The sequence below is a fragment of the Rhinolophus ferrumequinum genome, chromosome 4 (genome assembly GCF_004115265.2).
Source record: "Rhinolophus ferrumequinum isolate MPI-CBG mRhiFer1 chromosome 4, mRhiFer1_v1.p, whole genome shotgun sequence".
NCBI lineage: Eukaryota > Metazoa > Chordata > Mammalia > Chiroptera > Rhinolophidae > Rhinolophus > Rhinolophus ferrumequinum.
In genome coordinates, this window is record NC_046287.1 from 60575433 (window position 1) to 60599384 (window position 23952).

Consider the following 23952-nt stretch of genomic DNA (forward strand, 5'->3'; position numbering starts at 1 on the left):
ATCATTTGTGAAAGGAAGAGTCAATCGATACACAAACTTCAGTGTTGTTTTATTTTCAGAAGTTGCCACAGCCACCTCAACCCTCCACCAGAAACAAATCATGACTTGCTGAAGGCTCAGATGATGGTTTGTTTTTTGTGTTGTTTTTTTTTTAGCAATAAAGACACACACTGACTGAAAGTAAAGAGATGGAAAAAGATATTTCATGAAAAAGGAAACGATAAAAGAAAGCTGGGGTAGCAATACTTATACCAGACAAAACAGTCTTTAAAACAAAGGCTATAAAAGGAGACAAAGAGGGATCCTTCCTCTGTGTTTTAGCTGAAGAAACCCAAAACACTACTTTGAGGAGAACAGCGCATCCATATGTTCATTGCAGTATTGTTTATAATGGCCAAGATGTGGACACAGCCTGGGTGTCCCTGAATGGATGAATGAATAAAGAGGTGGCATATATATATATATATATATATATATATATATATATATGCAATTCAATGTTTCTCAGCCATAAGAAAGAATGCAATCTTGCTATCTCCAATAAAATCAATAGACTTGAATGGTATTATGCTGAGTGAAATAATTCACACACAAAAAGACAAATACCATATGATTTCTCTTATATGTGGAATCTAAAACATAAAATAAACAAATAAAACAGAGAACATTTTGATGGTTGCCAGATGGGAGGGGAGTTGGGGAATGGGTGAAAGGGGGAGGAAGGGATTAAGAGGTACAAATTAGTAGTTACAAAATAGTCATGGGGATGTAAGGAACAGCATAGGGAATACAGTCAATAATATTGTAAATCACTATGTACGGTGCCAGGTGGGTACTAGATTTACCAGGGGGATCACTTTATAAATTGTATAAATGTCTAACCACTATGGTGTACACCTGAAACTAATATAAAATAATACTGTATGTCAACTGTAATTGAAAAATTGAAAAACAGAAAAAAAATTCGTAATACAATACAAACACACATCCTCAAAAATGGAGTACATGTAAACACTGGTGAATATGACTAAGGTCTGTAGTTTACTAATACTATATCAATACCAATTGCTGACTGTAAATATGCGTTATATTAACATAAGATGTTATCATTGGGAAAACCTAAGTGAAGGATAGAAAGGAATTCTCTGCTAGTTTTTGCAACTTTTTATATTCTTTTTTTTAATGAACAAATGTTTTATTGACATGTTCATCATTGTACATAGTATCTGGCATGAAAAAGTTTTACCAAAACTTTTACATTGATTTTTACAAATTAGATGCCATTCTCAAAATTTATGTATAATTGTGTTCATTGAATAGTTGTATTTAGCAAAGCAAAAAGTTGCCGACTATAATAGACTTTGCAATGAAATCATGTTGACTGCATCAGCTTATGCTATGTATGACCTGACTTACTAGCAAGTTTATTTAACATGATATTAAGACATTTCCCCAAAGTTAAACTACATGTAACAAATCAACTCCAAAAATTAAAGTGGGACTTACAAGGGTTCTAGAAGATCCAAACTTGAAGTAAATCTTCAAAAAGAAATATACAAAAAGAAATAAAATCTTGAATAATTTCAAAACAAAAATTTAAAAGGAAAAAACTGTAAGCTAAGATGCTGGGAGATATAAACCTGAAAGCAATAAATGAACAGGACAAACAGACAAACAAAAACTCAGACACAGAAAACAGTTTTGTGGTTACCAAAGAGTAAGGGGGAAGGGTCGTGGTAGAAGAGGGAAAAGAGGATCAAATATATGATGATGGAAGGAGAACTGACTCTGGGTAGTGAACACACAATGTGATATACAGATGATGTATTGTAGAATTGTACACTTGGAAACCTATGTAATTTTACTAACCAATGTCACTCCAATAAAGTTAATTAAAAAATATATGTGATAAGAAATTCTAGTAAGTATTAACTAAATATAATAATGATAATTACAAAATAACCCTAACTTATTTGGAGGAAACTGAAAAGCCAGATGAGAAACAGATTGAAGAAAAGAGGTTAAAGGGCTGAGAGGCTTATGCTATTAGGAAGAAGACTACATATAATGTTAAATTTAGACATTATATAACATTAACCATGAATACTAAAATTTAAAGAAAATCATGAAAATAAAAACCATGTAATTGTACAAAATAGTAGAAAGAACAAACAAATACAATCAAACAAATGGATTACAGGAAAAGAAAAAAGTAGAAAAGAAAATGGTAAATACGAAAAAATAAGATAGATTTCAGCTTAAATATACACTGCCATATATGAAGCATAACAAAATCCTCTATTGCATTCCATATAAAGATTGTTTATAAGACACCAACCAAAAACAAAGAAAAGTTAAGAATAAGGGATGAAAAAAGATGTACTAGGTAAATCTAAGTTTCAAATAGCAAGTTGGTATAGCAATATAAAACAGTGAGAGTAGAATTTAAGATACAATTATTAATGACTAAAAGAAAATACACCAAAGAAAATATAATTAAATTGAACATTATGCATTCAGTCACTGTCTGAGAATATATAAGGCAGAAGGAAAGCTATGACATATTGGAAAATTTCAGTTTCCTTCTCACAGAAAATACATTATCAAGCAGACGGAGGAAAAAACCCAGTAAGTATAAAGATGATTTGAAACAACACACTGAAAAGATTATTCTAAAAACAAAGAAGCAAACATACCATGTCACAATAATTGAAGCCTATATATCAACCACACATTTTTATGAAAATTTACTTTCTGGTTTCAACATTGAAGAGTCTAAATAAAAGAGACAAGTTTCTCACAATAAGTAATAGAATTGGAAAATGATTTTTACAACAAGAAAAATAAACCATATAACTGGAAACTAAAGAACACAATTTAGTCATGATTTAACCAAGAAATCATAATGGAAATTTGTAATTTTTTTAACTGAATGTCAACTATATCTTAAAAACTGAAGAATGTAGATAAAAATGATATATAAAAGAGAAAGTTTTAGCTTTTAAAGCATATGTTAGGAAATTAGAGAGACTGAACATCAGTAAAAAAAGAATTAGATTGAAGAAAGCTAGAATTAAAACAGAGCAAAGGTAAATAGAGTAGAAAAGAGGGAAAGTGCAAAACTTAAGGATAATAAACACAAAGGAAATACAGAGATCTCAACAAACTTGTATTTTTTGAAATACAAATGAAAACTTGTATTTTTCAATTTACTAATAAAATAAACACTTTTCCATAAAGATATATGTACTCTGATGTTCATTGCAGCTTTGTTTATGGTGGCCAAGACATGGAAACAATTAAAGTGTCCTTTGATAGATGAATGGATGAAGAAGATGTGGTACATATACAAAATGGAATGCTACTCTGACATAAGAAAAGATAAAATACTGCCATTTGCAACAACATGGATGTATCTTCAGATTATTATGCCAAGTGAAATAAGTGAGACAGAAATAGTCGAGAACCATATGACTTCACTGATATGGGGGATGTAAAACTGAAAGCAACAAAGGAACAAGACAAACAAATAACGAAACAAAAACTCATTAGACAGACAACAGTTTAATGGTTACCAGAGGGGAAGGGGGGAGGAGGGTTGTAGGAGAGGTTAAAGGGGATCAAATATATGGTGATGAAAGGAGAACTGACTCTGGGTGGTGAACACACAATGTAATTTATAGATGATGTGATACAGAATTGTACACCTGAAATTTATGTAATTTTACTAACAATTGTCACCCCAATAAATTTTAAATAAATAAATAAATAAATAATAAAAAAATAATAAATAAATTTAAAAAAAACCTATGTAGTTTTTTTGACCATTGTCACCCCAATAAATTTTAATCAAAATGAAATAAAAGAAGACTCTTTTATTTCTCTAAGAAGACTGCTCATGAAAAAGAAAAAAGGAAAACCATATAAACAAAATTAGAATTAGATTAGGAAATGTATCTATAAAAATGTATAAATATTTAGAATTATATATAATTTTAGACATGTCACATGGATACAGCCATATGTAGTAAAAATATGTAACATACATCAACTTTCAATGTAGAGATTGTTTTCTGCAGGGAGGAAGATAATACTAGAAGGGGACTGCAGCTGTAGATGCAATGGTTATATTAACATTTGTTTATTTCTAATGATGGGTCAGTAGGTGTTTGTCACCTTGTTCTCTATCTTTGTGTTTGAATTATTTATATATATATACATATATATATATATATATATATACACACACACACACACATATACATATATATATACACACACACACACATATATATATATATAGCAGGCTAAATTACAAATTCACCTTCTGAAGACTTTATCCAAAAAATCTTTTTAAAATTATTTCTTACATGAAGCAGCAATGCAAAATGAAATATTTCCTGTGTGTTAAGGCCCAGAAATCTGCATTTTTAATAAGTACTTCTTCTGTGGGTAACATGGAATATTTTAAGAGCCACTAGGGTATTTGAAAGCAAAAGATGTGGGTGCATTTGATTTCTTCCTCTCTCAATTACCAAGGCAACGACTTTGGCCAAGTTACTTAACCACACTCCCAAATTTTTGTATTTCTAAATATAATAATATTCAAAATTATCACACACAATTAAATGAGATACTGATGTAGTACTCAAAGTCCCTGTAAAATGTATCATTGCTGTTCATGATAATGCCTTATTTATGACTAGATTTAAATGGTACTAAAGTTTAACTTTAGAATACAAATTCAATTTACTCGCTACTTAGGGATTCCTCTTTATCAGTGAACCATTTTTTCAAAAGAGTCCATGAAATAGCTATTATGGTTGCTACGATGACAATAGGTAAAGCAATGTAGAAACCTAGAATCCACCGGTTCTTTCCATGCTTCCAAAAAGCTTTTTCCATTATTAAACCTAAAAATAAAAACACATTAAAAAATCAGAGTAAAAGAATTAATCTATTTTTACTTTGAAGTTGTAGCAAACTACAATGTTCTTAATTTTTGTTCTTATTCAAGTAACATAATAGAACCGTAATAGTTTGGACTAACTCTACTACCTCTCATTCTAAAAGAGCAGAAACCAAGTTGCAACATAGTCTACATTATATAGCAGCTACAGCAAAATCTCACTATAACCCTGTAAGTGGGGCCCAATAATTTCCATGATATATAATGTGGGATAGTGTAATTGCAAGGTTATCCAATAAATATGCATTGTTACAAGGTCCATTATCAAAGAATTTCACTATATTTGTGCATACACTGTTTTTCTTTATTAGATTGTTGACATTTTGCCATTAAGAATCTGTTTTTATGTATGGAGCCACTGCAATGCTACTAAAATGGCATTGGCATGAAAACTAGGAGACTTGATTCCTAACCCTAATTCTGCAACTAGTTAGCACTAGGTATGGTGCGCTAAGATTATTTAAGCTCCATGAGGAGAGGGACTTTGTTTCACTTACTATACATCCCCAGGCTATATGACCAGCACCTAGCATATATTAGGAGTTCAATAAATATTTGCTAACTAAATGAATGAATAAAAACTAAAGTCATGGTGAACACATAGAACATTGTGCTAGCATCCCTCTGTGATCTCTTTGACAGAAATTTATGGATTTTTCTTATTTAAACTATAAACTCCTTCGGAGTAAAAACTTATCTTTGATTTCCTTTATTTTTTCCTGTAACAGACACGTAGTAATAGTGCCAGGAACAGAGTAAATGCTGTCTGTTAGAGCTGAAATCACAGGATCAATTATAAAGGGGGGAATGTTGAAAGATAGTCTTAAAGGAGAAAGTCAATGATATCCATAAATAAAAATTTTAAAAGATACCCGTAGCTTCAATCATGATATTTGAGAGTTAAAATTTGAAAAAAGAGCAAGATTAAGAAGGCATATTTGGAGATGCCCCATGGCTTCGGTAGCGACGGCTTCTCCCACTGGGTCTGAGCTCGCCAGCCCCTTCCCCAGGAGACCGTTGCAGTCGGCCAACCCTTGCTCCACTGTAACCATGTGCGACAGAAAGGCGGTGATCAAAAATGCCGACTTGTCCGAGGAGATGCAACAGGATTCGGTGGAGTGTGCTACTCAGGCGTTGGAGAAGTATAACATAGAGAAGGACATTGCGGCCCATATTAAGAAGGAGTTTGACAAGAAGTACAACCCCACCTGGCACTGCATCGTGGGGAGGAACTTCGGTAGTTACCTGACACATGAAACCAAACACTTCATCTACTTCTACCTGGGCCAAGTGGTCATTCTTCTGTTCAAATCTGGTTAGAAGCATGGACTGTTCTACACACCCAGTGATCCATCCAAAAACAAGGACTGCAGCCTAAATTCCAAATACCAGAGACTGAAATCTTCAGCTTTGCCTAAAGGAACACCTTGATCTTGAACCTTTGTGTTTTGTACAGGGCTTTCTCTGTACTCATTTGTTGTGGTTATAAAACAATTAGCAAATCAAAACAAACAAAAAAAAAATGAAGGCATATTTAGTTTCCATTTCTTAAGAGAAGGCTATTTACTTTTTAATTACAAATACTGGTTTCTTCCTAAGTGGCAAAAATCTAACATTTTTTTTCTGTGAAGAGAAACTATTTGAGAATTTTATTAACTGGCTATGTAAAGAGACAGATACTTGCCTGGTGTTTCAGGGAACATAGAAGCGTCTCTGGAACGCTGTTTACAATCTGGAGGTTTGAAGCCCGGAGAACAATGGCACTCCATCTGGGAAGTGCACACCTAGGATCATTTTTTAAAAATTTAAATGATCATTTAGAAATATTTTCTCATAGAAATTAAAATTATTAGTTGGATCATCAAGCTTACTTTTGTATTTTCATCTAGTATAATTTTATTTGATTTAGAAAGATAAGCCTATAAATCAAATTATTTCTTGCCCTAATGTACACACACACATACACACACACACACACACACACACACACATACACACACAGCTTTTAAAACCTGTGAAGTTTTGATTTGCATTTCCCTAATAGCCAGTGAAGCTGAGCATTTTTTCATATATCTGTTGGCCTTTTATATGTCTTCTTGGAAAAAGGGTCTGTTCAGGTCCTCTGGCTATTTTTTAATTGGATTGTTTCTTTTTCTGTTGTTGAATTGTATGAGTTCTTTATATATTTTGGATATTAGCCCCTTCTCAGAGGTGTCTGCAAATATTTTCTCTTATTCTGTTGGTTGCCTCTTTGTTTTGTTCTTGGTTTCATTTGCTGTGCAGAAGCTTTCTAGTTTGATATAGTCCATTTATTTATTTTTGCTTTTATTTCCTTTGCTTTTGAAAGGTGGTAGAAGAAAGTAAATGGGGTCAAGTATATAGTGATGGAAGGAGAACTGACTCAGGTGGTGAATACAATGCAATATATAGATGACGTATTGCATAATTGTACACTTGAAACCTGTATAATTTTACTAAGCAATGCCACCCCAATAAATTTAATAAAAATTTAAAAATAAATTAATTTTTAAAAAGCTTTAAATTAAGGCTCACAATGTTCGCATCAAGAAAATTTAACATCTTCAAATGTTAACCTAAAAATTTAGTGTGCAGTTTCAAAAACACATACTTAAATTCGAATGAAAATGAGATACCTTCAGTGGTGTGCTAGAGCCAGCTAGTATCAGCTCCTCAGCTCCCAGACCTGCTTGTGCACGATATTTCCCATCTCCAAGTTCAGTGACATCACATGTAATGCAGTATTTGCACTTACAAATGAAGACTGTACTCTCCCTCCAGGTGGTTATTAAACTTTTATAAGCATAACACTGCCTTGACCACTATCAGGCTTTATTTTGTTTGTTTGCTTTGTTTGTTTGATTTTTAAACAGAGGCTTTTTGTATCACAAGAGGGCATCAGATACTTAGATACAGCATAACATGGTTTATCTGATGGTTTCTGTAATTAATACATTAATTATTGAATAATAATATGGCAAACACCTTTATGTTGCCCACTGTGTGTGAGTCTCTATTCTGAGGACTTTTTACAGATTTACTCATTAAATCCTCATAACAGTGCTGTGAGGTCAGAATTATTATCATTCCCATTTTACAGATGAAAAACTGAGGCACAGATATTTAACTTGCCAAAAGCCACATGGCTAGTAAATGATAGAGCCAGGATTGAAACCCAAAAGATCTGGTTTCAGAAGCCCTGCCCTTGACCACTATGCTACGCTACCTCTCAAGCTAACATAAAACATCTCTCAATTTCTAAGATCTCAATTTAAAGCCATGAAGCCAATTTCTCTATTTCATGGCTTAAATGTACAGGGAAAAAGGTATTGTGTTCAGGATATCCAATGTCCCAGATTCTGTCATACAACCTTCATGCTAGTGTGTGTGTGTGTGTGTGTGTGTGTGTGTTTGTGTGTGTGTGGTGGGGGCGGGCGGGGGGGTGCATACTTTTACGCTGAAATATTTCACAGAAGTGATGTTAGCCTTCGCAGGAGACTTGGTGTCAATTTGTCCTAATATTGTACTGTTACTTTTGGATCACTTTGCTTAAGGTGCTGCCTTTCAAATTTTTCCACTGTAAGGTACTATGCTTCCATTTTAATTAATAACTAATTTCTGAGGAGACACTTGTAAGATTATGTAAGTATCTGGGTCCTCATAAAACTTTCACTCACTAGTTTTAGCATCCACTGATAATTATTTAACTAAAGTAGTCCTATATTGATTACACCATAAGGAAGAGTGTTCCTTTATCTCCATTTATGTACTCAGTTACTGCTATTAGTAATATATCACTTATGTGGCCTAATGATCTTTGACAAGGGTGCCAAGACCACTCAATAGGGAGAGTCTCTTCAGCAAATGCTGTTGGAAAAAACTAAATATCCACTGCAAAAGAAGTTTCCCTTATCGCACACCATATACATAAATTAACTCAGGATGTATTAAAGACCTAAATGTAAGCCCTATGGCTATAAAACGCCTAGAAGAAAACATAGGGGGAACCTTCATGAGATTGGACTTCTCAATTTCTTGAATATGACACTAAAAGCATAAGCAACAAAAGTAAAACCAGACAAAGGGGTCAATAACAACCTTGAAAACATTTGCGCATCAAAGGACACAACCACGTGAAAGACCAACTTACGAAACAGGAGAAAAGATTTGTAAATCATACATCTCATAAAGGGTTAATATCTAGAATACACAAAGAACCACAACTCAACTACAACAAAATCAAATACCCTGTTAAAAAAATAGGAAAAGGACTTGAATAAGACATTTCTATACAAATGACACACAAATGGCCAATAAGGATATGAACCAATGCTCAACATCACTAATCATAAGAGACATGCATGATTTTTGTTCTATTTCTTTAAAAATGTCATTGGGATTTTGATAGGGATTGCATTAAATCTGTACATTGCTTTGGGTAATATAGCCATTTTAATTATGTTGATTCTTCCATTTCATGACCATGGAATATCTTTCCATTCTGTATGTCTTCTTCCATTTCATTTCATAATGTCTTGTAGTGTTTGTTCAGTGTATAAGTCCATCACATCCTTTGTTAAGTTTATTCCTAGATATTTTATTCTGTTTCTTGCAGTTGCAAAAGGAGTTGCTTATTTTTATTTCTTTTTCTGAAATTTCATTTTTAGTATATAGGAACACAATGGATTTTTGTACATTGATTTTGTATCCTGCCATTTTACTGTATTTCTTTATTGTTTCTAATAGTTTTTTGTGGAGTCTTTAGGTTTTTCTATATAAGGAAACATGTCCTCTACAAAAAGTGACAATTTGACTTCTTTATTCCTAGTCCGAATGCCTTTCATTTCTTTCTCTTGCCTGATTGCTCTGGCAAGGATTTCCAATACCATGTTGAATAACAGTGGTATGAAGGGGCATCCCTTTCTTTTTCCTGATTGCAGAGGAGAAGCTTTCAGTTTTACACCATTAAGTATGTTATTAGTTGAGGGTTTGTCATATATGGCCTTTATTATGTTGAGGTACTTTCCTTCTATATCCATTTTATTAAGGGTTTTAACCATAAATGAATGTTGTATATTGTCAAAAACTTTTTCTACATCTACTGATAGGATTTTATGATTTTTATCCTTGATTTATGTGGTTTATCACATTGATCAATTTGCATATATTTATATGCTGAACTATCCTTGTGCCTCTGGAATAAACCCCACTTAATCGTGATGTGTAATATTTTTAATGTATTGTTGCACTAGATTTGCTAGTATTTTGTTTAGGATTTTTGCATCTGTATTCATCAGAGACATTGGTCTGTAGTTTTCTTTTTGTGTGTTATTTTTACCAGGTTTTGGTATCAGGATAATGTTGGCCTCATAAAATGAGTTATGAAGTATTGCCACTTCTTCCATTTTTTGGAAGAGTTTGAGAAGGACAAGTATTAAATCATCTTTGAATGTTTGGTAGAATACATTAGTGAAGCCATCTGGTCCTGGACTTTTGCTTTTGGGGAGAAATAGAACAAAAAAGCATCAGATTTGTATGAAATCACACACACACACACACATAAAAAAACCAAACAGCCAAAGCAATCCTGAGAAAAAAGAACAAGGCTGAAGTTATCATATTTCCTGCCTTCAATTATTACTACAAAGCGACAAAAATCAAAACAGCATGGTATGGGCAGAAAAACAGACACACAGACCAATGAAACATAATTAAGAACTCAGAAGTAAACCCACATATTTATGGGCAGACAATTTTCGAAAAATGAGCCAAAAACATACAATGGAGAAAAGAAACCCTCTTAAATACATGGTGCTGGGGAAAGTGGAAAGCCATATACAAAAGAATGAAATTAGACTGTTATCTGTCACCAGACACCAAAATTAACTCAAAATGGATCAAACACCTAAATATAAGACCTAAAACAATTAAATGCATAAAAATAACATAGGTACTAAACCTATGGACTTAGGTCTTAGAGAGGATTTTATGAATTTGACCCTAAAGGCAAGGGTGGTAAAAGCAAAAATAAATGGGAATATATCAAACTAAACAGCATCTGCACATCAAAAGAAACCATAAACAAAACAAAAAGGCAAATGGGAGAAGATATTTGCAAACAATATGTAAAATAAGGGGCTAATATCCAAAATATATAAAGAGCTTATACAACTTAACAACAAAAAAAAACAAACTGGCCATCAGATACATGAAAAAATACTCAACTTCCCTATGTATAAGGGAAATGCAAATCAAAACCACAATAAGGTACATCTCACACCTGGTAGAATGGCTATTATCAACAAGACAAGCAATAACAAGACCTGGAGAGGATGTGGAGTAAAAGTAACTCTCATACATTGCTAGTGGGAATGTAAATTGGTACAGGCACTATGGGAAACAGTATGGAAGTTCCACAAAATATTAGGAATAGAGTTACCACATGACCCAGCAGTCCCTCCTCTGGGTATCTGTCTGAAAAATTTGAGAACAATTATTTGTAAAGCTATATGTACCCCTATCTTTACGGTAGCCAAGACAGGGAAACAACCCAACTGTCCTTTGATGGATAATGGATAAAGATGTGGTACATATATACAATGGAGTACTACTCTGCCATAACAAAAGATGAAATCCTGCCATCTACAACATGGATGGATTTTGAGAGTATCATGCTAAATGAAATAAGTCAGACATTAAAGGACAAGAATCGTATTATATCACTCATATGTGAGATATAAAACAGAAAGCAACAAATGAATGAACAAAACAAAGAAAAAAAACTCATTGACAGAGATAAGAGTATGGTGGTTACTAGAAAAGAAGGGTGGTGGGGGATGCTGAAAAGTATAAAGGGGTTAAATATATGGTGACAGAAGGAGACTAAACTTTACGTGATGAGTACACAATCCAATATACAGATGATGTATTATAATATTATACACTTGAAACATAATCTTATTAACCAGTGTCACCCCAGTAAATTTAATTCTAAAATAGAAGAGTAAAAAAACAAAATTTTTTAAAAAGCATGCTTTTTTCTTTATATATATAGTACCATGTTATCTTTGTTGAATCAGTGAGTGACTGAATTAATTAGCACACTCATACACATAAACATATTTGATGAATTAATAAATTAATTTATATATATATATATGTACACATATGCATACAAGGCAAACAATGCTTTTAGAAGAGTTATCTCTGTATTGCAAAAAGATGACTAATTTTGCTTTCTACTTTAGATTTCTAAATATTCCAAATCTTCCATGATGAGTAAATAGTACATCTTTTATGGGGAAAGAAAAGAATAAGTAATGTCTATGAATCTGAAGGAGAACTTAGATTATGAGCAGGCAAACAATTGGACTGTTGGAGAAATTTAGCCTCAAAATAAGTTTTATACTGCATGCACAGAGTGTTCAAATGTAGTATTCATAACATTCATTGCTCAAGAGGATCGAGAGTAAAAGAGATGAGGAGGAGGAGGTAATTTTTTACTTTGTAAGCAAAATTAAATGTTTTGGTATTTTGGGAAGGCTATCATTACTAAAGGCTATCATTACTAAAATTTTAAATATATAGGTCCTTCAAACAAGCAGTCGCACTCCTGGTAAACATCCCACAGCAATATAGGTGCCAGCATGCAAGGACATACATACAAGGAGGCTTATTTATCAAAGCTATATCTACAAACTTAGAAGGATTTAAGTTTGTTGAACAAAAAGGTAAGATATAGAAATGTGTGATATGATCTATATCTAAATCTAATATCAATCCATGGATAGATGATAGATAGCTCAATCGATAGATAGACAGCTAGCTAGATACTCATTCAGCAAATATTTGAGTTCCTAGTATGTGCTAAGCAGAGTAGTGGGCTCTTGCTAATATCAAAGAATATATGTGTATATGAATACATCTCTGCACATGATTAAATAAATCTAGAATAAACAAAGAAGGAATGATTCCTGGTAAACTGATAATAAGAGAACAATACAAAAATTAATGCGATAACATTGGTATGATTATATAAAGTTAAATATATTAGTGAATATATGTATATATAAACGTGTGAATGCAAAGAGACACTTCAAAAAATAAACTATACTAAAGCAATATAATTAGGTGGTGTGTCAGTGGTAACATAAGTAGTTTAATGACTATTGTTGTATATCAAATGAGCCTTGCCCATTTATTTATTCCTTTCACATAAATTTATGACTGCTGAAAGTGTTCAACAGAAACAAAATTTTTAAATTGGAATAATGCTTCACACTTGTTTTCAAATGTGTTTTTTTAACTTACTAATAATACAATTTGTTTTTTCTTATTATTCTAATATTTATTATTCTAATATTGTGTGATTTTTGTCTTTAAGCTAATTTTCTGAAAGGCAATCCATTGAAAGCCAATTTGCCTAGGCCAACTGTAGTCTAGGCAATATCAGTTTGTCTGCTAGTCAACTCATCAAATAGTTATTTGGTATTTGGATGCAAAATAATCACATCTGAGTATTTACTGGGTTTTCTTAAGCTCTTAATTTATAAAATGATTAACTGCATTTTGGATGCACTGCATTGGAAGATTTCTGTAAAGTTTTAGTAAACAGTTTTCACTGTGTCTTCAGAAAAGCATTTTAATGAATTTCTTATTTATGTATGCCTAATTCATATTTCGCTAGCTATAGCAGCAGAGACCCACTTTTTAGCATTTCTGAGAACACCAATTTCTGATCTGACATATAAGGATCTTGGAAGTCACCACTCCATCCTAACAAGTAAAGAGATAAACAAATTTTAAAAGTCAACAATTCTTATTATATCCATCATAGAAGTAATATTACAAGACAAACTCTTACCTCCAAAACTGGAGAGATTGTCAAGCAAATACAGAGAATCACAACTTACTAGAACAGAAACCCCCATGTGAGTCAGACCCAGGGTAGAAAAAATTAAATTATTGTTGATGTATTACTGAAAGCTCAGTTTAGAAAAGTCTGAGAGTTAAAAACTCCATGGGGCTCAGTTAATGGTGGGTCCCCCCACTTTTATGAGTTTTACATTCAGGAGCTAGAACAGATTCTCACATTGAATATAGAAGAAAAATTCCCTTGTACTTCCAGCCGGGGGAGGGGAAAGAAACAAGTCAAAATACACCAGAGTATTCTGTTCTTCTTAATATGGCCTAACCTCAAAAGAAATTATTTTACCAGCGCCTAAACTTACTGAAGTTTTTTCAGAGCCTAACTGACATAGGAGAAGGGAAATACCCAACTCTAGCATACTCTAGCCATCCTGTCCTACCTAAGGGGGTAAAAGAGAAATTCACAGTCCAGAGGTATAAGGCTCACTAAAAGACTGAGGCCTAATTATAGGACTAGCGAAAGCTTCCCCTCCTCTTCCACACATCTTACCACTACATTATTGCAGTTCCGTTTACCCAGTACATAATGCCCAGCTATTAAGAAAAAAGTTGCAGGCATATGAAAAAGGAAAAAGTATATTTTGAACAGACAAAGCAAGCTCAGCTATGGAAAGGAAGTTGTAATTATCAGACCAGGAATTTAAAACAACCATAATTAATATGCTAAGGGCTAGTGGATAAAGTAGACAGCATGCAAATAAAAATGGGCAAAATAAGCAGAGAGATGGAAATTCTAAGAAAGAACCAAAAAGAAATGCTAGAGATAAAAACTGTAACAGAAATGAAAATTGCCTCTGATGGGGTCAGGAGCAGATTTGTCAAATCAGAATTTGAGGATATCTCAATAGAAACTTCCAAAATGACAAGCAAAGAGAAAAAAGACTGGGGTGGCGGGGGTGGGGTGGCAGGGAGGGCAAGCCAGAATTTGCAGGAACTATGAGCAACTACAAAAGATATAACATATGTGTAATGGGAATATTAGAAGGCAAAGAAAGAAAGAAACAAGAAATGTAAAGCAAAATGACTGAGAATTTTGCAAAATTAAGGTCAGACACCAAACCACAGATCCAGGAAACTCAGAAAACAGAGCAGGATAAATGACAAAAATTTACACCTACGTATCATATTCAAACTTCAGAAAATCAAAGACAAAGAAAAGTCCTGAAAGAAGCCAGAGGGGGTTAAACCCCTTGTCTAGAGAAGCATGAGGATAAAAATCACATTGGAAATGATGCAAGGAAGAAGAGCATGGCGTGAAATGTTTACAGTGTTCATAAGAAAAGAATTGCCAGGCTAGAATTTGTTATCCTTCAAAAGTGAAAAAGAAATAGACTTTCTCAAACAGAAATTGAGAAATTTGTCTTCAGTAGACTTCCCTTGGAAGAAATGATAAAAGAAGTTTATCAGAGAAGAAAATTATATAGGTCAGAAAAATCACATTTACATTAAAAAAAGAGCATTAGAAATGGAATAAGTGAACACAAAATAAAAACTTTTATGGTTCCTCTTCATAATTGACCTAATAGTTACCCAATTATTCAAAATAATAATAGCAACAATGTATTAGATTAAGTATGATTCTGTGTAAGTAAAATGACAGCATGATACAAGTGATGGGAGAGTATATATGGATTATTTTCTTACTATAAGGTTACCTACACTACAAGTGGTAGAGTTGAAAGAGGACCTATGAGGTGGGATCAAACAATAAGGTGATTGTTTAAATTAAAAAAATGTATTAGAGTAAAAGACACATTGCCATTAATTCCCCTCAAATACTCCTCCTCTCTTTGAACACACTTATCCCATCGTGCCACTTTCTGAAGCAGTTCTGGAAGTCCTTTTTCATGAGTGTCTTTAGTTGCACTGTCATGGTTGTCTCGGAATTAAGGGGAATTAAGACTCATAGATACAGAGAACATTTTGATGGTTTCCAGATGGGAGGGCTGTTGGGGGTGAGTGAAAAAGATGAAGGGATTAAGAAGTACAAATTGGTTGTTACAAAATAGTCATGGGGATGTAGGGTATAGCATAAGGGATAGAGCCAATAATATTGTAATAACTGTATATTGTGTCAGATGGGTACTAGATTTATCAGGGTGATAGATGGGAGGGGTTGCAGGCAGGGCTTAGAAGGGATTAAGAACTACAAATTGGTAGCTATAAAACAGTCATAGGGATGTAAAGTTAAAGCACAGGAAATATAGTCAATAATGTGGTAATAACTATATATAGTGCCAGGTGGGTATTGGACTAATCAGAGGGATCACTTCTAAAATTACGTAAATGTCTAACTACTATGTTGTACCCCTGAAATAAATACAAAATATTATTGAATGTCAACTGTCATTGATAAATTAAAAGAGGGGTGAAAAGTATATAGGGGAATAAAGGGTTCAAATTTCCAGGTATAAAACAAATAAGTTATGCAGGTGAAATGAACAGCATAGGAAATACAGTCAATAATATTGTGATAATGTAGTACGGTGTCAGATGGTTGCTGGACTTATCATGGTGATCACTTCTTTACATATATAAATGTTGAATAACAATGGGGTATACCTGAAACTTATATAATATTGTATGTTAGCTATATTATAGTAAAAATATTTTTCAAAAAAAAAGAAGAACTTTCCAAACCTGGGGAGAGACTTGGACATCCAAATCCATAAAATTAACAGATCACCCCAGTATCTCAATACAAAATGACCTTCTCTAAGACATATTACAATGACACTCACAAAAATCAAAGACAAAGAGAAAATCTTAAAAACTAGCAAGAGGAAAAAATAACTGTAATCTACAAAGGAACCCCCAATAGGCTATTACTGGATTTCTCAGCAGACATCCTTAAGGTCAGGAGAGAGTGGAATGACATATTCAAAGTGTTGAAAGAAAAAAAAAATTAGCCAAGAATACTCCATTCAGCAAACTTATCCTTCAGAAATGAAGAAGAAATAAAAAGTTTCTCAGACAGTCAAAAATTGAGGGAGTTCATCACCACTAGGCCTGCCTTACAAGAAATGCTGAAAGGAGTTCTTCCATCTGAAATGAAAAAACGTAATCAGTAACATGAAAACATAAAAATATATACAAAACACTGGTAAAACTAAATACACAGATTTAGAAAACTCTAAATCTGTAATGTTTGTCCATTAACCATGTAATAATAGTATACAGGTTAAAGGAAAATATTATTAAAAATAATTATAGCTACTATAGTTTGCTAATAAATGCATAATATCAAAAAAGGTAAATTATGACATCAAAAATATAAAAGAAGGCAGTAAATGGTTAGAACTTTTGTATATGATTGAAGCTGCAAATAGCTTAAGATGGACTATTTTATCTACAAGATATTTTATGTAAATCTCATGGTAATCATAAAGCAAAAACCTATAGTTGATTCACAAAAGATAAAGAGTGGGGATTTAGAGTACACCATGCTCGGAAAGGCACCAATTCACATAAGTAGGCAGACAAAAAAGGGGGAAAAGAACAAAGGAAATAAAACACAGCCAGAAAACATTTAGAGAGTGGCATTAATAAGTCCGAACATATCAACAATTACTCTAAAGTTTAATAAAATTAATTAATTAATCAAAAGGTACAGAGTAGATGCATAAAATGAATGGATGAAAAAAAAAAGCAAAGCCCAACTAAATTCTGCCTTCAAGAGACTGATTTCACTTATTTTTTAAGATTTTTCTTTTTTTTTTTTAATTGGGAAGGGGAACAGGACTTTATTGGGAAACAGTGTGTACTTCCAGGACTTTTTTTTTTTCTTCCAAGTCAAGTTGTTGTCCTTTCGATCTTAGTTGTGGAGGGTGCCATTCAGCTTCAAGTTGTTCTTTCAGTCTTAGTTGATTTCATTTTTAAGAGAACACATAGGCTCAAAATAGAGATGGAAAAAACATTCCATGGAATCAAATACTCTTTTGATTCCAGAAATCAAAAGAAAGATGGTTTTTTTCTCTATATCTCTGACAATATTTGTTTACTTTGCTCATGTATTCAGTTCTTTAGATTCCACAAATAAGTGAGATCATATGGTATTTGTCCTTCTCCATCTGACTTACTTCACTTGGATGGCCTGACCACTATACTATACACCTGAAGCTGAAGCTGAATAATATTGTACGCCAACAATAATTTAATATATGTAGTCACAGGATATGGAGTTCAGCATAGGGAATAGAGTCAATAGAATTGTAATAGATATATACGATGTCAGAGAGGCAATAGATTGCGGGGTGTGGGTTGTCACTTTGTTAGGGGTGAAATATCTGGCTATTGCATTGTTTTGTGCACCTGAAACTAATTTAAAAAATAAAAATAAATTTAAAAATGGGGTAGCTATCCTTATGTCAGTCAAAATAGAGTTTTAAGCCAAAAATAGTAAAAGATAAAAAAGTCATTATACAATGATAAAGGAGTTCCTTCTTCAAAATATAACGATCATAATATACAAACCCAACATTAGAGTACCTAACATATTAATCAAATAGTAATAGATCTGAAGGAAGAAATTGACAGCAATACAATAAAAGTAGGATATTTCAAAACACTTTCAACAATGGATAGATAATCCAGACAGAAAATCAGAAGGAAATGTTGGACTTGAATTATACTTTATACCAAAGGGACTTAACAGATATATTCAGAACATTTCATCAAACATCAGCAGAACACATATTGTTCTCAAATTCATATGGAACATTACTAAGGAGAGGTCACGTCATAGGCCACAAAAGAAATCTTAGCAAATTTAAGAAGACTAAAAACATACAAGTATCTATTTGGCCAAAATGATATGAAATTACAAATCAACAAGAGGAAAGCTGAAAAATTTACAAAGATGTAGAAATTAAACAACAAATTTATGAACAACCAGTGGGTCAAAGAAGAAATTAAAAAGGAAATCAAAAAAATACCTAAAACACATGAAAATGAAAACACAACATAGCAGAAAATTGGGACACTGCAAAAGCAGTTCTTAACGGTAGTTTATAGTGATAAGTGCATATATTAAGAGAATAGATCATTTAAAATAAGCTATCTAACTTTACAACTAATGGAACTAGATAAAGAAAAATAAGTCCAATGTTAGCAAAAGAAAGGCAATTACAAAGATCACAGTGAAATAAATAAGGACCAAAAATCCAAAGGCAAACATCAATGAAACTAAAAACTCGTTTTTGGGGAAAAAAATAAATTAACAAATCTCAGGTAGACTGAAAAAAAAATAGAGAAAAGTGATATCACCAAGATGGCAACATAGGTTGTTCCCAGCTTTGCTCCCCCTCAAGGAGAAAAAAAAAAACTAACAACTATTCATGAACAAGATACCACTGAGAAACCTAGAGCACGGGGTGAGAATAAAGTATACCCGTGCACCACTGAGACGAGACAGACTACATTAGAAGGGTAAGAGGAGTAGCAATACGCTGACCATATCGCCCCTCCCCCAGCACCACCACACTGAGAGGTCTACCCTGCGCCTCCAGTTCTTCCAAGGGGAAAGAGAACTCAGGGTGGACATATACATCCCCCAACAATGTGGGTCACTTCTTGGGAGTCCCCAATCTGATTTTGCCTCACAGTGCTCATGGGCAATTCTGTGGGGTCTGCCCACTGAAATTCTGATTGTGAGGGAAGAGACCGGAGGGGCTTGCAACAACCAGTGCTTGGATCTTGGCAGCCCAAGTTCCTACCTGCAGTGCCCAAGTGTCCCAACCAGTGTCTTTGCTCATCTGCATAGCCAAGACAGTGCTCTAGTCTGACCAGGAAACTTGACAGGGTACAGGTCTGCCTGATTTGGGACCTCAAATGAAGAGCCTTGCCACCTCCGGAGACTGATCTGTCCCCTGACCCAGGCAGGGGACCTGAGTCATAGCCCTGTTCACTGCTGAGTGTAGTTTCTAGCCCCATACAACTAGAAATCATGGCCAATTTAATTCTATACCATGTTCTGAAAAACTACCTATGGCTACAAATTTAGTAACCCAATTCAGTTCCATATTGAAGCTAGATACAGCAGGGTTTAACTATTACGAAAGGTCACCAAGAAGACATGATCACTGGTTTGACCCACAAGCTAGACCTGGGAAATTTGGGGCTCCTATCCCCTCTACTGTGCTTGGGCTTTGTGCTCTGCTTGCTTTCCCTGCACTAGAAACTACCCAAAGACACAACCTTGAGACAGAAACGTGGTGATGAGACCACCTGGACTGGGTATGTGACTAAATCCAGTTAAGTCCGCCTGTGTATGTGACTGAATCCATGGCCTCTATATTAACTTTTAAACTTCTGGCGGGCAGGTACAGAAAACTACTTTTCTTGCAGCTGCCCAAGACGAGCCTTATAAGCAAGTTGCCTTGTTTATTAAACCTGCAACCTACCAATCAGGAGTGATCTACCTTTTGCTTCAGTCTCACCCTGCCATCCAGATATGGGGATCAGGTACAGATTACATCCAGGAAGCACTAGAGGAGGTTGTGACCCAACACTCGCATTTAGTTGGAACCCAATAAATATTGAATAAATTAATGAGTAATTCTGAAAAGTGTCCAAGATAGATATAATTTGGAAAAACATAAATCATGTGCTTACCCCATTTCCACTGCACTTTTTTGAACAAGCAGAGAATTCATCCATAAGTAACCTCGATTCTACACATTCACCATTTACACAAACCTAAAGAAAAAAATGTCAAAGTCAGAGGGGTCCAGCTACCTTAACATTACAATCAGTAATTTTATAATGTAAGACTATAACCATTAATGCAATAAATATCCATCTAAGTACTGCTTTTGTCACACCCCACAGAGTTTTATATGTATAGAATATATGTATAGAACTCAGGATGGACATACACATACCCCAACAATGTGGGTCACTTCTTGGGAGTCCCCAATCTGATTTTGCCTCACAGTGCGCATGGGCAATTCTGTGGGGTCTGCCCATTGAAATTCTGATTGTGAGGGAAGACACAGGAGGGGCTTGCAACAACCAGTGCTTGGATCTTGGCAGCCCAAGTGCCCAGGTGTCTTTCTTTGGGGTCTTTCTTTTCCTAGGGTCTCTCAAAGGTTCCCTAAAACCAGACAAGCAGCATCTGGCTTGAGCCTGTCCTGTACCTCTGGCTGAGCAGCCCTAAGTGCAGCACTAGCAGCAGCCAGCTGTGATTTGTGGTTTGGCCTCTCAAGGTACTTCCAAACATAGCATAGGTGGCAGCCATCTGCGGATTTCTTTGTGGCTCCTGCCGGATGGCCCCAGGTGGGGCATGGGCTGCGGCTGAACTTGACCTACAGTGGATCCCCTCCAAGGTGGTCCTGGGGCTGGCGCCCCCTATGGCCAGCTTCAAAACAAGCTGGAGCATCATCCAGCTGCCTCCAAGTACGACACACCCAAGGGACAGATTGGGCTGGCATCAGAGTCCTGCTGAGGCAGATCCTGCTCTGTAGAGTCAGCCCCTGCACAACAACTCTTCCACTGTAGTCAAGGCCAGTCCTTACAACCAGTGAGCCCAAGGATCAGTCCCTCACATTGATGTGCAATTGTCAACCAAGGCTCAACTATAAGAAGAGAGCACATACAACCCACACAAGGGATGCACATGGTGTATGTGGCTCAGGTGACCAGAAAGACTGCACCCCTAAGCCCCACAGTACACCTATGACATAAGACCGCTCTACTAAGACCAGGAGACACAGCAGTCCTGCCTCATATGTAGAAACAAACACAGGGAGGTAGCCAAAATGGGGAGACAAAGAAACATGTCCCAAATAACAAAAGAAAGCTCCAGAAAAAGAACTACGTGAAATGGAGATAAGCAATCTATCAGACACAGAACTCCAAACACTGATTATAAGAATTCTCAATGATCTCAGGGAGACCTTCAATAGAGAGATAGGAAGCATAAAAATGCAGATGGAAACCATGAAAAACAACCAGTCAGAAATAAAGGATACAATAACGGAAATGAAGAATATATTACAGGGAATCAACAGCAGATTAAATGAAGCAGAGGATCTAACCAGCGATGTAGAAGATAAGGTAGCAGAAAACACCCTACCAGAACAGCTAAAAGAAAAAAGAATCTAAAAAATTGAGGAGAGTTTAAGGGGCCTCAGGGACAATATCAAGCATACCAACATTCGCATTATAGGGGTACCAGAAGGTGACGAGAGAGGGCAAGGAATTGAAAACCTATCTGAAGAATAATGACAGAAAACTTCCCTAACCTGGTGAAGGAAATAGACATACAAGCCCAGGAAGCACAGAGAGTCCCAAACAAGATAAATCCAAAGAGGCTCACACCAAGACACATCATAATTAAAATGCCAAAGGTTAAAGACAAAGAGAATCTTGAAAGTGGCAAGAGAAAAGCAGTTAGTTACCTAAAAGGGAGCCCCCTTAAGACTGGCAGCTGATTTCTCAACAGAAACTCTGCAGGCAAGAAGGGAGTGGCAGGAAATATTATAAGTGATGAAAAGCAATGACATACAACCAAGATTACTCTATTCAGCAAAGCTATCATTTAGAATTAAAGAACAGGTAAGGAGCTTCCCAGACAAGAAAAAAACTGAAGGAGTTCATCACCACCAAACCAGTATTACAAGGAGTCTTAGAGGGACTTCTTTAAGATGGGAGGCAGATTAAGGATGAGTGAAAGGGGAAGGGATTAAGAAGTACAAATGTGTTGTTATACAGTAGTCATGGGTATGTAGGGTATAGCATAAGGAATATAGTCAATAATATTGTAATAACTAGGTATGATGCCAGATAGGTACTAGATCTATCAGGGTGACAGATGGGAATGGGGTTGAGGGTAAGGTGAAAAAAGTGAAGGTATTAAGAAGTACAAATTGGTAGCTAATACACTATGAGGAATATAATCAACAACGTTGTAAAGATCACGTAAGGTGCCAGATGAGCACTGGGGATCACCTCACAGATTGTGTCCAATGCGCTATATACCTGAAGCTGAAGTATTAATAGAATAATACTGAATGTCAACTATAACTAAATATATAGGTATATATATAGTCACAGAATGTGGAGTATAGCATAGGCAATATAATCAATGGTATTGTAACAGCTATATAAGATGTCAGAGGAGTAGTAGCTTGGGGGGGTATCACTTTATGAAGGATTTAAATATATAACAATTATGTTGCTTTACACACCTGTAACTAATAAAAAAAGGAATGAGAAATGAAGACTTTCTGAGACAAACAAAAATTGAGGAAATTGTTACTAGTAGAGCTGCCTTGTATGACAAGTTAAAAGTTCTTTAAACAGAAGGAAAATAACAAGTCAGAAACTAACAGAATGTACAACACCAAGAGTGAGCGTTTATGTACGAGTAAGCTATTGTCTTTGTGTAACTATGATGTGTCAATGTGGGGTCATCAATTGTAACAAATACACCATTCTTGGGGATTTTGATAAGGGGGAGGCTATGCTTGCATGGGGGCATATGGGAAGTCTATGTATGTACCTTCCTCTCAATTTTGCTGTGAACCTGCTGTAAAACTGCTCTAAAATATGGTCTTTAAAAAATATTTCAGGGCAGACAAATGGGATACAAATGAAACAAAATGGACATGAAAAAATTGTAACCAAATAACCACTTTTTATTACAATACCATGAAATCTAACAAAACTATTCCTAAGAGTGTAGTTAAAAGAATATCCTATATTCATTGCACATATCAAAATTTGGCATAGAAAGAAAATCAACTCAATATAATCAGGATATGTATTAAATTTGCATTAAATATGAGCTATTATTAGAGTCCCTTAATAAAGATAATAGAAATTTTTATTAAATTATACTACAGATATCTAACATTCTATTATGGGATATATTAAACATCGACACAATCCTTTTAAGTTTAAAGTATAATAATTGGAGGATTAAGGATATATTCCCAACTCCATTATTTATAGCAATATCAACTCCCGTAAGTTACGGTTTTCTTAACCTGAGTGCAGATACTTTTTCTAAAGCATTTGAGATTTGTTTCCAGGCT

General features: G+C 34.6%; 2 protein-coding genes across 2 annotated transcripts in view; one reads left to right on the forward strand and one right to left on the reverse strand.

The window, feature by feature from the left end:
* Positions 1 to 4749: 4749 nt before the first annotated feature.
* The window catches only part of ADAM32 (ADAM metallopeptidase domain 32), a 92256-nt gene continuing 73053 nt past the window's right edge, over positions 4750 to 23952 (reverse strand). The window contains exons 16-18 of the mRNA XM_033104017.1: positions 20528 to 20611; positions 6654 to 6753; positions 4750 to 4913 (exon numbers count right to left, since the gene is read on the reverse strand). Coding sequence (XP_032959908.1) covers positions 4750 to 4913; positions 6654 to 6753; positions 20528 to 20611 — 348 coding nt within the window. The remainder of the gene's footprint in view (positions 4914 to 6653; positions 6754 to 20527; positions 20612 to 23952) is intronic.
* Positions 5981 to 6471, forward strand: LOC117021489 (dynein light chain 1, cytoplasmic-like). The gene has a single exon (XM_033104673.1). It carries the CDS (start codon positions 6020 to 6022, stop codon positions 6287 to 6289), a length of 270 nt encoding a protein of 89 aa, XP_032960564.1. The 5' UTR covers positions 5981 to 6019; the 3' UTR covers positions 6290 to 6471.

Bases quoted from the DNA above. Each gene is read 5' to 3' on its own strand.
- LOC117021489 (XM_033104673.1), top strand. From the start codon at position 6,020: ATGTGCGACAGAAAGGCGGTGATCAAAAATGCCGACTTGTCCGAGGAG.